Consider the following 16,708-nt stretch of genomic DNA (forward strand, 5'->3'; position numbering starts at 1 on the left):
ACAGGTACAAGAAATTGTAGGCCCTATTATTAAAAATCGTTTGATATGTTCAATGTTGCAGATTTTTTCACGGTGTCTTGGCTAGACGAATGTGCCTTCAACAAACAGATAATTGAAATGTGTTTTTTTTTTCCTTTTGTAGCGTAACTGGTAGTTATATCGTATTTTATTTCATTTCACTTAACTTCATTTCATTTCAGATTAAACATATTCACGCATAGGCCTAAAGCCTAAAGGCTTCCATTTAGTCGAAGAGAATAATACAAAATAACAAGAGAAGCACTCTGACAGCGCAGACCTCCGCCAAGCAGCTCATTTCCACAACTGATCTTGTTCTTCCAAGTTATAGATTCTTGATTTCCACCCATATGCGTGCTGAAAATCGCCCGATTTCCCAATATAGAAGCCTTTTGTTACGTCATCAATGCCATCTGCGCGGAGCGCCTCGCCCCACCAGAAACTAGAGCGCATAGTGCGCGTATGAAAACCTCAAAATGCGCAGCTTGAACTCCCAAGTTCATTGACCCTACCTGCCAATAAAATCCATGAAAGTTCCCGGATCACTACCAAAATTTAATCATCTGTTCCTTGTGTCATTATCAGCCTTTCCTGTAAGTTTCATCTTAATCCGGTCACAAGTTTTTGAGTTACATGTATTTTGCACACGGACAAACAAACAAACCAACAAACAAACGCCGATGAAAGCATAACCACCTCTCTTAGCGGAGGTAATAATTATAGGCCCTATATATTCTTTGCCTTGAGAGTTTCTGTTAAAAATATGGGCAGAGGTGATTCCAAAAATACTATGGGGGGGGGGCACAGTCCCAAAATGAATAGTAGGCCTACTTTTGCAGGCAATCTCGAAATCAGGCAGAGTATAGTTCTGTTATTTCTTGGATGAAAAAAAAAATTAAACAAAAGGAGGGGAAAATTACGAGGTGAAAAGTCGTGTGGGGACGATGCGATATGTTGAAGAATAACAATCGTATATACAGCAATCGTACAGGGACGGTACGAAGCAGTGCGCGATGTCAAAAATTGCTTTGTGATGCCACAATTGCTTCGTTACGTTAGTACATGTATCACAAAGTAGATGTCAGAATTTCTTTGTGATGTCACAATTGCTTTCTTACATTTCAAAGAGTGACCGTACGAAGCAGTGCGAGATGTCAGAATTGCTTTGTGATGTCACAATTGCTTTGTTACATTCTATGACTGTAAGAATTAAGCAGCGCGCAATGTCAGAATTGCTTTGTGATGTCACAATTGCTTTGCGACATTCTGTGACTGTACGAATTAAGCAGCGCGCAATGTCATAATTGCTTTGTGATGTCACAATTGCCTTGTGACATCATTTCACAAATGGTGCTCTGTTTGGAAAATTTATGAAGTGATGCTCTTTTCCAAATCGTATATAGTGGAGTGTCAAACAGGCAAATATTCTGAAATAGTTGAAATACGTTTAATCGTGTGAATCACTACAGGGGATTAATCTTTGATCTAAAATATAATATAGCCAATTCTAATTGTATGTATTGTAACAACACAATTGTTAGTGAATATATTACGTACAAACATTATTAGACAATCATTATTATAAACAATATATACAAACTTGGTAATCACTTATCAGTTATTTATCTATAAAGAGTTACATAATAAATCTTGAAGAGAGAGAGAGAGAGAGAAAGAGCGAATTTTTAGCTGCAAACTGGAAGGCAGCATAAACTCCATTGTAAGTTGATGCATGGGCGCCCAAACAAAAATATGACTCTCAAGATATACACGAGAAAAGAAGAGAAGCCGCTCTTGAGTTTGGAACATAATTTTTATTTCAAGAATGTTTATTAACCCTTTGTGTGATTTGAGAGTCGATTGACACAGGAAACCCGAGTGTCGTACACAATGTCCACCGCCCCTGGGGCAGAAAGGGTTAAATAAGAGATGGGGGAGGAGGGAGAAACAGATCAACCTGTAGTGTTCAGAGATAGAGAGTGACGTGGACAGTTTAATATTGTAAGTATTCGTTGCAGAAGGGGGACATAAGGGCGCGTAAGTGCAACTGCCGTATAATGTTGTATAGGCCTATATGGTAATCTTTCGGGTCGAAAAACTTGAAGGATTTCTTTAAAAGTGACACATAAAACTGTCTAAGCATTTAACGTATTTGTGGTGTTTCCCTCTTTGATATTGTATCATTTGGTGTTTTGTCTGTTGTTTTGTCACTCCAAAGTTGTATTAACTTCATATTATAGGGGAAATCCCTGCTGAACAGTGCAAAAATGACTTTTGAAACTTCAAAATATTTCTTGGAAAACACATGTCATGCTCTCACAATTTTTCATTCATTTCATGTTACAGAAATGACAAAAAAACCCTCATAGTTCAGCTGTATAAGTGTTAAACTTGCCTTATAACCAGCCAAAATAAAAAGAAGTAATGTTTACTCTGATATTTTTGGATGTGAATATGCTTTTACCATGTATCAGCTAAAAGTAACGATTTTTCCGAAGTTCATACGTAATATGCATGAAAAATTGTGAGGGCATGACATCATCAACTCGCTCATTTGAATATTCATAAGGACTGGTCAAGAAATATTTTCAAAGAAATGTGAAATTTCAAAATGTCATATCTTCCTTATTTCTTATCCAATTTATGTCATTTTTTTAACGTTCAATAGAGATTTTTCTCTCTTTCTTTGAGAGTATATTTATTTTGGGTTGAATTTCCTCTTAAAGTCTTTCTGCCTATAAATGTACACGTACATTTGCGTGTGTGTGTGTGTGTGTGTGTGTTTGATGGGGGCGGAGCGTATGTTTGAAAGGCATTTCAATGGTTCCATGACATTTGTTACTGCCGCACTTGCTCTCTGCACGCTGAGCAAAACATAAATTCTACCCACAAACATAACTTTATATTCCTACTCCTAATCCTCACAGCAAACTAAACCTAAAACCCTATCACAACCCTAAAATGCTCTCCCATGTCTTGTCAACCTGATTGAAAAGAATATAAAATCAAACAGAATAACTGGAAGTTGATCGAAATGGCATATGAAATGAGAAATGTAATGGAATCTTGCATTTTCATCCGCTTTCACGAGGCAGTGATAGCGGTCACAATACTAATGCAAATAGATGAGCAGATGATAATATCCAATTGCTATTACTTTTTTTACTTTTACTTGAACTGATTGCACATCAATATGATGATATTAATACCAAGTATTTCTTGGTTCGGAAATTTCTTTTTGACCCTCTAACATAGACGGTTCAAGATTATACTTTGCTTTTCAGTTTCAAGGTCGGTATGTACAGATGCACTATGATATATTCATGAATGATAGCAAAATCCATAAAAATGTAGGCATATTCCATTAAATTATTTTTTATGAATGACATTAGTGGTTTCGTTTTTTTTTTTTGATGAATGAATTGGAATGAAATTTGTGGTATGATGTCTATAGATTGTGCCCTTTGAAGCTCTTATTTGAACCAAGCGTGACTCAAAATATACAAGAGAAACTTTACACCCAAAACTAAGTCACACTACAGAAATTTGACAGATTATTGGAATTAGACTCTGGAGAACTAATAGGACATGCCCCTAGAAATACAGTCCAACTTTTTTGTGATACCCGTGTAGCTGTTTAAGATGGGTTCTGGTCCTCTGGAGTCGTATAAGAGGGCGCTATGCAGATTGTCTCTCTCCGCATCACAAAGTAGACAGCTGTACTTGCAGGCACTTTTGTCCTTATGCGTAATAATCGACAAGTAAAATTGACGCAGCGAAATTGAAGGTGGTATGAATAATGTGGTCACTTCATTGATTTGGATCATGCCATTTCAAATTGAACTGGTAATGTGTCTTCTTCTTACATGTTTTGCGATCTTCTATGACATGGCATAAATAATATGTACACCACGGATAAAAGGCCTATATGTAAATTAGAACTGATTATCATGAAAATAATACAAATATATAATTCTTAATTTGTAGATTAAAACGCATCACTTTTGCTAATAATTTCTTTATTTCACCACACTCTGTCCCTCTGCTTCAGATAGGATGATCAATTATGACAGCGTGTAATAAACTATTATTCTTAAAAGTATTTTTAGCGTGTGTAGTCTACCCCTTCATTAACAATACTAGGGCCTACCATTCATACTAATAAAATTTGGGTAAACTGTACAAAACTGAAAGATGACTCATTTACATTAGTGGTCTTGTTATTTGGAAAACAGCACATGAATCATAGCTTTGAGATATTATACAGACAATGAATCATATTACATATTCATATGTTTATATATATTCATACATTCATATATTCACATAATTCACATACAATATGTTTGACATTAAGGAGTGGATGTGGTACATTGTGCAGAGAGAGAGTATGTCGACTGAGAGAGGACAGACTATTGTAAGTTAATGATTGATCCCACTCGACACTGGAGGATCTGGCATGTCCCAATGTGATGTATACTAATCAGAAGGTGCATTGCAGAATCCCTGTTATAATAGGCATTTAACACCAAGGCAATGTTAGGGGAACACAATGTCATGCTATAAGGGCATCACATTGTGTTTCAGGGTTGCACGTCAAAAAATAGAGATAAACGAATCTGCCTTGATATCAAAGGAAAAATAGTTCACGAATATGCCAGGGAGGGGAAGGGGTAGCTGCATCCCCTCCCCGCACTCAATATTTCTTTCTGTTTGTTTGTATAATGGATTAATATTGCTAAATAAACCAGTGCACAACCAGGCAAGACTGAGGTTAAAGATATTGTTTATACAGGGCTCCACACTAACTTTTATTTTTGGTGGCCCAAAGGCAAACATCCGTCCTTTTTTGGTGGCCCGATCAGGCCACCAAAGTCTTCATTTCTGAAATTTTGGTGGCCCGATGTGCGTTTTTGGTGGCCCCGGGCCACCGAGCCACCGTTAGTGTCGAGCCCTGGTTCATACCATTGGGAGCATGCAGTGATTTAGAAAATATTCGAATTATTACATTTGATTCATATGTGTAGTATAGTGTAGTATCAGTTGTATCACAAAACTTAGAATTTAAGGAGATATCACTATTTTTCATCAACAAACTATATAACTGTAGACAGTTTGTTATAGAAACAATTCAATTATAACTATTTTTTCACGTTTTGCATTGATTATATTGACTAAGATTTTTACATTAATTTTGTTGTTTCTATCCCTGACTCACATTTTAGAACTATTTTGAAGCACTAAAGCTGGGTTTATTGTTTCATCTGCAAATGGTAAATAATGCCTTTGAGAAGGAAAAATAGCAATATAGGAATTCAGTTTATCATGCTATAAAATTTGTTGTCGTTTGTTACAAATATACAAATTCTGTTGTTTAAAAGTCAAGTCGAATGCGAGTTGTCTTCTTGTAAATGTAGATCAAAATGCGCAGAGAAAAGACGCTGGGTAACTTTATCTGAGAGATAGTGATACCCTTCTATGTAACAAGATCGTGGGTTTCTCTTGGGGAAAATGATATGCTCATTGAAACTTAGAAATAACTATCGAAGTAGCAGACATTTTTGAATCATTAAAGTAAATGAATGCCAAAACAAAACACTCGAATGTTAATCTAAAGATACGCTCATTATAAGGCGACGAAATTACTAAATCCTTACATGAAATAATAGAGATTCAATGATAATTATGTCTTCATTATCATTAAAAATGTCTGCTAGCTTCCATAGCATTCAAGTTGTAGAAGAACACATATGTTATAGATTATTGTCTTATAGAGCAGAATACGTAAGTTTCAGTCGTATTCTGGTGGGTACTATGAAGGAGGGAGTCTGAACTAGAGAGCTATGCATCAGAAAAATGGACATAACTTGTCTGATATACACGTTTTGATATTCTATCTGAGACGGGCCACTATATACATTGATGATATAATAAGGGTGTCTTAAGAGGTGCTAATTATGAACGATGAGGGAAAACACACTTCCATCTCTCCAAATATTTTCCTAGTCGACATTACATTAATTTGACGCAAAGATTCTTTGAAAGCGTAAATGGGTCGATGGAAACAATTTAAATATGAGTATAATGTGTAAAACAGGTGGGGTAGAAAAGGTAACTTTGCAGATTAGAGCCATAGGGGAGAAGAGGAGGGTGACAGAAAGTAATAGGGAAGGGAGATGGAGAGGGAAGGGGGAGGTATAATAAGAAGAAGAAAGAGAAAGAAAAGGATGAAAAAAAAACCCGTTCATTCTGTCTAACTTGCTCGACATAAGCATACGAACACGATTATACACGTTGAGCAATTACTATTTGCCTTGGATTTGACACGAAAGATACTGTATGCACGTACAACAATAAGGTAAAGGAAAATATTTGAGGATTTATGATTTCCGTTTTATTCTAATACAAACAGTGTGTTGTACAGTATAATAATCATGATGTTCTAGAGGTCTGTAAAGAGATTTCACATGACGCATGCATAACTTGAAGTGATTTTCACTAGCATGATACGGAAAATTTCTATCCGCTTTTCTTATAGGCGTTATTGTCCTGGGCTTGGTATTGCCTAGGAATGAAGGTGTTGCATTACACATCACTTGATATACCGGAAGTGCTGAATGATATGGGACGGATGGTATTACATAAACGACGCTGCAGCGCTGGGCGGGCAAAATGGCGCGGACGCGCCTCGAGTATCAAGTTTCCCTGGGGCTATAATCTCTCCGTATTCAGATCGCAAAATAGGGATAAGCACTGGATGGGATAAGCCATGTAGCCTATGCTGTTGTTAGGCTCATTCACACACAGAAAAAGCGCGAGTTGAATGAGATTCAAATCACGCTTTTTGCGCTCAGGTCAACAGGAACAGAGGCAAGAAATAAAATCGTGATATAAATCGCTGTTTTCTCTCTCTTTCGTTGTCCGTCTCCTTTGCTCTCATGCAGCCTAAATATATAAATGCCAAAACATTGATACAATACAGAGGTCTTAAAGGTCCTGTTTACCTTTGGGAGCAGTGATTTAAAAATTGTCAAGATGTCACATTTGATGCATATGTGTAGGTTAGTTGTATCACACAACATCCTAGCACATAATTTTTTTTTTTATACAAAGCCTAAAATATAAGAAGATATCATTGTTATTCTCAATAAACCATAACTGTAGACGGTTTAGTCCAGAAACATTTTTATTATAACCATTGTTCACATTTTGTATATTTAACCATACCTAACATTGATTATACTGATTCAAACTTTTAAATTGATTGTTTCTATCTCTAACTCACATTTTAGAACTATTTGGATGCACTAATACTTGGTTTTTGTTTCATCTGCAAATGGTAAATCATGCCTTTAAGAGAACATGGTTTATACTAATTTGTAGCAACATTATAGCAACAGCATGCACTATGCACTCCGACGCTCATCCTGTTTTGGAACAAGGTTAGGCATCCTTCGTTTTAAACACGTTCCTCACGATCATTTTAGACTTCTGTAGACTTTGAACACTGGATCCGTTGATGTTGATAAGCAATGGGTTAATTTCGCGTACTGCTGCTGCTACAACACCTTCTGAATAAGGTGCATATTGACCTTAGCACAACTTTACAGAAATACGGAAACAGCTTGACATTATTATATTGATATTTGATTATTTATAGCTTCCTGTTTTTCATTTAATAGAGTACAAAAAAGAAAACCATTGTCCCACCTCTTCGCAATTCACTGAAAATCTAACTTACAGTAGTATGATCTTATAGCATGAGTAACATCAAAATCTCTCCCTCTCGCTATCTCTGTCTCTACACAAAGTATCATATACATACATACATATACACATGTACATAGAATATGCGGAAGATCTCTATATCGCTAATAACATGCAGTATAGACAAAGACAGCCAGACAGGGAGAGAGAGAGAGATGAAACAAAACACTATACGATCATAGTAAGGGAGAGAGAGAGAGAGAGGGAGAAGGAGAGAGAGAGAGAGAGAGAGAGAGAAGAAACAAAGAGAAGATGAGAAAGTCGCTATCCTCTGCGCATACTGCATGCCTATTTTTTTAAAGTTTTTTTTTAATACAGAAACGTCCTCGCTATACGTTCCATACCATATGAGTAAGCTGCTGAGACAATTCGAAAATCGTAACAAAGGGAATTGACTTTATACAAAGTGGCATCTGGTCACTTCAGGTCCCTGGTCACGGTGTACATTATTCAAGTGCATCACCGTGACGGTATTGAGTGATGACGTTGACAATTAATACATTCAAAGTGATCTTTAGGGGTTTTTTTTAGATGGGAACTACAGCTTCTAACGTTTTTGCGAGATAATTAGAAACCACCTACGAAATACTAAAGAGCATAACAATTCAAGAGGTATTCAAAGTTTATTTGATGAAAATCTGTTTTAAAATGGCTGAGATATCCAAAAAACAAAGTTAAACAAAGTGGTCTCAATAAAAGGTGGGTCTCACCTTTTATTATGATCGTTTTATTTCTGGATATTTCAGCCATTTCAAAATAAGTTTTCGTTAGATAAACTTTGAATTCCTCTTAGCATTGTATGCTCTTTTGTATTTCATTAGAGGTTTCTCATTATCTCACAACAAAGTTGGAAAGCTGAAACCCAATATAATCTCAACCAAAACTATACCATCCCTTTATCAATGTATACTGATTTACTCCAAAGGTAAGTTTCTTGAAACCATATAACTTCAACTATTGATGTATCGATGAATCGCTAAATATGATATTAACGATATACCCAGATAAACATGCACGGGTAGAAGATATGCTGAAGAAGCTGTTACAGCACGTTGGTACAAAATGAGAATAGCTTCAACAACCGTAAAATTTCATAATGTATTGAATACACGAAGGCATATCTATAATTATTGTTAAAATTCAGCATCATTATTTCTTTTTTTTTGGGGGGGGGGGGGCGAAGGGGATCGTAAAAAAAAGGCACAGTTCGAGATAAAACTGAATATTTATATTATGTCTAAATGCAGTTAATGATAATGATGATGATGACCATGATGATGCTGATATCAATAATGATGATGATGATGATGATGATGATAATAATAATGATAACAACAGCAATCATAATGACAATAATAACAATAACAATAACAATAACAATAACAATAACAATAACAACAGCAATTATGATAATGTAATAAAATCAACAATAATAGGTCCTAAATAGTAATAAAATATGGATAATATGAACAATGGTAATCATCATCATCATTACTGTCACAGCTGTCATTGCACTACTACTATAATAGTTATCATCTCGACACAGCACCGTTTGCTTGCGGCAATGGTGACTTATTGTCAAAAATTTTCGAGGGGGAGTCCAGACGAATTGCATAATAATAATTTCATATCATGTAGTACATAAATCGACAGCACCATGTATAGATGTGTGGAATTAATTGTGGTCCTTGAGCAGAGATGCCAATGCTCTGAAAAACCCAAAACAAATCACACTGCAGTTGAACAAGGATGATGACATAGGAAGCTCACACATTTCATAAATGTAGCAATGCATTTCATTACAATACCGCCTTGTTATAACAGGTTCACTTGAGTATGTATAGGCCCTACACATGCTCCTCTTCTCTTGTTCTGCTTCCCTGAATATTAACAAGCCTCCTGAGCCTCGAATGCCTCCACTCATGCATTCTTATTGGTGAAGCTGCCATGTCATCATCCTTGTTCATTGTGATTTCTTATACATGAGTTTAGAAAACAATTTCATTCCTCATCCCAAGCACTTTAAATTCTGAAACTCTGTATACCAGTAACCAGATTTATAGTTGTATAAAAATTTAGAAATCATCCGGACAATGCCGGAGTCTCCTTCAATGCCCTCTACGTTGAATGTCGGTAGTTCCTTTGCAAATTTGATCCTTTCTCGAGAGCTAATGAAAGCGATGAAATAGATATCTTAAATTAATGATAATGAAAAAATACATGCTTACCCCCTCCCCCTATTGAAACGTTGTGAGTTTGTGATGTAGTAAAACGCCAAGTAGAAGTATTAAGCTCCTTGAGAGTATTTATTATTACATTTGTGCTAAGTATATGCAAATAAATATTTCATTAAATTTTCCTTTGAGTGGTTCACAATCTACAAGCTTGCTTTTTAGTGGACCTCTCAATTCTTGTTTTTTCTCAACTGAAGCATAACCTTGTATTATTTTTGCAAGCATGCATGCATTATATATATATACATATATATAACTTTATTTGTATCATTTGATATCATTTGTAAAGTTGTATGTATACGTTTGTGATATAATTCCTAATCTATACTGTGTGGTGTTCTGTTGGAAAAAAAGAGAAGAATGAAAATAAATGAATTGAATTGAATTGAATAGAGTATATGTATTGATATACAAAAGTGTACAATATTGTGATTAATTTCACGTTTCTTAATGCGTGAAGTGTTTGCGGGCATTATAAACTTTTTTTTTTGCTCGATTGAACTAGAATCTTTGTAACTAAAGCTCTGTAGCACTTCTTTTTAAAGTTTTACCTAATTATTATCAAATTCACGTATGTTGATATTAATTGAAATATGATTATTGAACATTTCGACTTTTAGCTCAGATTACGTCAGAATTAACAGTTGAGAACTGTTTTTAATTTTTTTCTCCCTTTTGTTTAGATTTGTAACCCATCTTCAAATTGCTTAAAGACATAATGACGTATGCTTCATTTGTTGTGATGTTAAATTGTGAACGCAAGATTTATTAGTCACAAGTATATCTTCAGGTATGTAGTTAACTCAAGGATAATCATGGGGTAAGTGAAGAAAATTATGATACTTGTACCGTATACACTAATGAAAATGCCATTCATTCGTTCGACTTTTTTGTCTCCTTATCATTATCATGATAATGATGACAATTGATGAAAAAGTATATTGCCAAGTGATATCACTCTGAAATAATGCGGAACCACAGTGAGAATTTAACTTACTCAGCATTAAACAATGAGAAAACAATACAGTTATAGTATTGTATCTGCGAATGTAATTATTGTCATCATTATTGGCAATAGTTGATTGATATCAAATTAGTGGTATGAATTTACAGTGTGCTTTTTTTTTGTTATCCCCGATGCGAAAATTTGGTCAGCTGTGACGTTTATAAATTCTTTAAATCAAATACTTCATGTCCACCGAAAAAAAGTGACACATCATACAAAGTATACAAGTAAACAAGAAATGAAGTACAAGCTATGAACGTGTAGTACAAAAATATATACGAAGGAATGCATAGTGTAAGAAAAACAATGCAAGCAAATAAAGCGCTAGAAAAGAGGGATCCACTCTCAAAAAAAAAAAAGAGCTGGTAGACATGCATGATCACGCCGATATATCATAAATTAGTACTTGATAACTATGAAAATTGTTTGTTTTCACATGAACGTTTGGTGTTTCCCCTGCACAGTGCATATATGAATGTTAGTTTGCTGATGGAAATGAAAGTTCAAGTAGGCCTAGGTAGATGAAATCATACGTATTCTGTAAAACGTGATGAAAACGAAGTGATATTTCACAACCTGTCTGTACCAAACAGCGCAATGTCACAATTGCTTGGCGACATTTCACGAAGTGACTGTATGAAGCAGTATGATCACGTGATATCACAACTTATCGAACTGACCACATCTTCTAAATTGTATACCATAGTGACAAGCATGTATCAGATGAAATTATAAAGTTCTGGTGTTAATTTACCCAGTAGAAGTAGAAGCAAGTACCAATAGTCTATAGCTTATAGACCTCAGTTCCCCTATATCAACTTCAATTGACAGGAGGTTTGATTTATTATCACCCTGCTAAGTGGGCTTATTATGTGTAATCACCCCTAGAGGCGGAGGCAGCTGCCATTCATGGTCATCTACCAGAGTTATCAGATTTATTCAAGCGGCTCAGGCGGCCAGTGCCAATTCCATAAAACAAAAGCTTATAATGGGCAGTCCAGATGGGATGATGATTCGCCAAAAGTATTGCCCTTAAGTATTTTATTGAGAATCAGCCAGACAGAGTCGAATACAAGTTATGTAATTTCGGCCACCACCATGAATGGGTAAAAGAGAACCCTTTTTGTCACCCCTCGTCTCTGACCACAGACAAAACATATAATAAGTTATGTAACCCAGGCATGCAGTCTGATTGGATTGAAGGAGGTTCTCTTTTATAAACCTTTATGCTATTGTCTTATCGTAGGGAAGGAGAGAATATACTGAATTGCTTATGAGCTCAGGTCTTTTCCACCCAACGTTCCCTTTATAAATAACTTGTATAGGGTTGCTGACGAAAAGGGTTGCAAAAGTATAACTTAAATGTTGCTGACGATCGATTCGGCACATTTTTACTGTGACTTTGTTTCGGTAATTCAATTGTTTGATTGATTATGCACACTGGAAGCCTCATTTTCCATTTGGGTGGCAGGGCAAGTTCAACAAAATCGTGGAGAACTGATAATTTTTCTGAGCATTTACAGCAGAGACACCATCCACTAATACAGTTATGTTACGTAAAATGAGAGTGTGTAGGCCTTATGATATACACGTATGATTTACGTGTGTATTATCATTTAAGAATCACAGTGGGTCTGAACTACTTAACAGCGTATATGACTGAAATATAAGTAAAAATTTCACTGAGGCGGTTTGATGTAAAGAAACGGAAAAGAGCACGGTGCAGTCGTTAAACCCATAAACAAAGGAAGATGAATAATACGACTTTACAGATCTCTTTTGCCAGATCCATTAACGTCAAACAGCACATCATGTAAAAACCACTTTGTCAGGTATATGAATGACTAATCTAATATGTAAATATATCGACCAGATGAAGAAAAAAAAAACCAGACAAAGAACAGGATTCGACTGCCTAGAAAAAAATCCAAAAATTTTTTCCCGCTTATCTACCACGACTTTAATGCTAATATTAAAGTACGCGGTATATTTCATATCAATATGTAATTATACATCAAATAAGTTGAATGACAGTGAATGAAAGGTCATCGGAACATGGCAATAAATTGAAAAGATAAACGGAAAGAGTATTAGCATGAATTACGATTCAAATATGTAACTGAGATGGCTTAATGCTTACAAACTTCAAGCGGATACGAAAAATCATCGGTACTATTATAGTATCCGTCATGCGCGACGTAACAAACGAAAGACTATATAGCATCATTGTATTCTTCGTACGTACTTGAGAAATAGAAGGAGAAATACATTGGAATTTCTATGAAAGTGGGACATGTAGGGCCTATTGTTATTATCCAAATGACAACTGAAGCTCAAAAGCTTGGGAAATGAAATGGAAATTGTGTGTCTGTTGCCAAGTGATGTTACCAGGAAACTACTAGCGAGAAAGCAATAACCTGGTATTGAGTATTACCCCAATGAGAGATATGCCCGAATGACAGGATCGTCCGTTCGTGACTAAAATCACAGCGACGCTTTTCAGCCTTGTCTCTTCAATTCAGGTTCTTGGCTCTTTATCGTATATGTGTCTAATCCAAATAAGACCATATCATCCTAAAAGGCAAAACATTCCTGTAAACTAATTGTCAAAATTTTCTTCTTTTCGATCTTTCTTTTCATCGCTCAAAAGCGAAACTCGCCTGCATATACCGCGCTATCCGCATCGCAGCGATGAATTTCGTTTGCGAAGAAGCAACGCGAGCGGCGTTGGTGGAACATACGACAAACTGATTCAGACACATTTTATGAAGTAATTTATCTAAATTGTCCTCATAGTCAATTTGACATCTCGTATTGTCAGCATATTTGACATTTCTAGTCCTTGAACGTCACTTTTTTGTTGTTTAAAGATGAAAAATTGACATTTAAAAGCTGAAGGTGTGGTTGATAGACGAGCTCCGTTGTATGAACTTCGCAGGCGGAGGTCACATTTGAACGTAACAATATGAAACATGTAATTGCTCTAAACGTCATCATTTTGCCATAATCTTCCACGATTTCAAGTTGTATACACTTCAATATAACTATCTGACGTTATGTTGACGTTTGTTTACATAAATTATCAATATATTTTGTAAAATTCTGCTTTTATTTTGGAAAAAATAAAACAGCAAGATGGCGGATGTGGCAGAATATGTGTTAGTTGGGGTGGTTTTACCCCTTATAGAATATTTACATTCAGCCCAATTCATTCATGTTTTGTTGAAATGTATAGTTGAAAAACTGTTCTTAGACAATTAAAAAGATGAGCTCGAAATGTTCATTAATTAGTCCATAAATAAAGGATAACATAAGAATATCACTTTTCCTAAGTTTGTAAAGGTTTTGAAAAACACTCACGTTTTCTGTAAATTAGGGAAGGCATGAGCCTCGAAAACAGAGTGGTAAAATTTTGAATGTATAAGGTCTTTGCACATAAGAAAAGAAAGGAAATCAATGGATTTAACATTGCGCAAAAGCGAACCAAATCTGAGGTAAGAAACACATAGGTATCTATCTCCGCCATTTTCACGATTCGCAGCAGACTCTATTTACAAGCTTTCCCCGACGTCCGCAAAGCGACTATAAATACAAGTGCGTCCTCACCGGCGTTACTTTTCAGCTGAATTGCCCTTGTGGACAGACCTTCCAGCTCTCTGAACTCACACTCATTGACTAACGACGCAGTTTGTGTCAACGAGGTTGATCCACGTTCAAACTCACGTCTCACCACAATAATAACAATGGCTGATACTGCTGCTGCCGCTGCTCCCCCAGCTGCCCCTGCAAAGAAAGCAAAGAAGGCACAAAAGCCAAAAGCTGCTGCAACTCATCCCAAGTACAACGAGATGATCACCAGGGCTATCGGCGCTCTTGGAGACCGGAAGGGGTCGTCGCGACAGGCGATCCTGAAGTACATCTGCGCCAATTTCAAAGTCGGCGACAAGGCGAAGGCCAACGTCCACGTGAAACTCGCCCTGAAGAGGATGGTGTCGTCTGGAGAGCTGAAACACGTGAAGGGCAGCGGTGCGTCAGGCAGCTTCCGCCTGGCAGAAAAGGCAAAGGCGACGTCGAGCAAAAAGCCCGCCAAGAAGGCAGCTACGCCGAAAAAGAAACCGGCTGCAAAGAAGGCCAAAAAGGCTCCAGCAAAGAAGGCACCCAAGAAGCAAGTGAAAAAGGCAGCGGCAAAGAAAGCTGATAAGAAAGCCAAGCCAGCCAAGAAGGCGAAAGCATCTCCAAAGAAAGCAACAAAGGCACCCAAAAAGAAGCCAGCGAAGAAGCAAGCCAAGGGGAAGAAAGCGAAAAAGTAAAGAGAACTCGCATTGAAAAAGGCTGCAGTGGAGTGACATTTCAGACTTGTATGATATTTTTGTAAGGAGATTCAAACCCAGTGACATATCCATTCGTGTAGTGTTCGTGTGACAGCGTCTTCATATCTCATGGTCAACATGTGGATACCCCCATTCATTTGCTGTTTATGTTTATGCTGCATTATCATACAACTGTGGGACATATGAATAGCTGACGCTGAAATAGGACCAGTTCCAAGTGAATCGCGTCTCATCATGCTATCAGTAATCCGACGAACTTCTCGAGAACTTGCCATTATCTTTTTCTTGTTAATCAGCGATTTCATCCGACTCGCGACAGCCCAATAATGTGAACAACTTATGGACATGATGGAGGGACTTTTGCATTGTCATATCGTCTTTGAGTACGTGTACATAAAGACTTTATAAATCTATTTATGTGGATACTCCAGATGGAAACTCAAGAGACTTTTAACGTTATATAAATCATGGATTATGAACCAACCTTTGTAATAAAAAAAATTAAAATCCCATATTTTTGCTGCTGAATGTTTATTTCTACGCGAAACTAGCGTGCGCTGATGTATCACGGACATAACATTGGTGATGTATTGGACAGAATTTTTGTAACTGTCCGTGTTTCATGTGCGGTTGGGGTGGCTGAATGGCATGGTATTCATTGCATGACACGTAAGATGTGAGAAGCGCTGTTGTGTTTTAAGAGAGAGAGAGAGGAATGTTATGTACATTAATATATATGTTGTATATATATTTAAATATATATTTTGTATATATATTTATGTACATATCTCAGGTGACATTACCACATTCCTCTTGAGAAAGAGAGGAGGGAGTTAATAGACCAACATTGTACACATAAATGTTAACTGAGATATACAATGTGTATGTATTCGTATACATTATATATATATATATATATATATATATATTATATGATTATTTATATATATGTATATATATATTCATACTGTATATGATATTAGATTCATTTATTCATCATAGACACATGCAACATGTTCACGTGTTTTTAGATACATACTTGTATATGCATTCGATCACACATAACACAACATAAACCTGTGCAATACTCGAGCTTCAAAACAATTTATACAATCATGTTCTCATTATTGATCCGATTGGGAGGAAAACTTGATGGGTCTCATACGGCGACATGGGAAGAAGCGTATAACTCATGAGAGAGAGAGAGGGAAAGAGATAAAAGTTACACACACTCACACATACATATATATAGATATATATGTACATGAATATATATATATATATATACATGTATATATATATAAATATAGATATCATAACAAAACGCACTCCTCTTGGAGTTTGAGAAGTGT

At 36.2% G+C, this 16,708-nt stretch overlaps 1 protein-coding gene across 1 annotated transcript; it reads left to right on the top strand.

Moving 5' to 3' along the window:
* Positions 1-14,672: 14,672 nt before the first annotated feature.
* LOC139729022 (uncharacterized) lies at positions 14,673-15,870 on the top strand. Its single transcript, XM_071639945.1, has one exon. It carries the CDS (start codon positions 14,769-14,771, stop codon positions 15,333-15,335), a length of 567 nt encoding a protein of 188 aa, XP_071496046.1. The 5' UTR covers positions 14,673-14,768; the 3' UTR covers positions 15,336-15,870.
* Positions 15,871-16,708: the final 838 nt, after the last annotated feature.

Source organism: Diadema antillarum, unplaced genomic scaffold (genome assembly GCF_040938485.1).
Source record: "Diadema antillarum isolate AM-2024a unplaced genomic scaffold, OU_Dant_1.0 seq00000216_RagTag, whole genome shotgun sequence".
Lineage (NCBI taxonomy): Eukaryota > Metazoa > Echinodermata > Echinoidea > Diadematoida > Diadematidae > Diadema > Diadema antillarum.

What these genes read in the sequence shown, in the direction of transcription:
- LOC139729022 (XM_071639945.1), top strand. Translation starts at nt 14,769, where the DNA reads ATGGCTGATACTGCTGCTGCCGCTGCTCCCCCAGCTGCCCCTGCAAAG.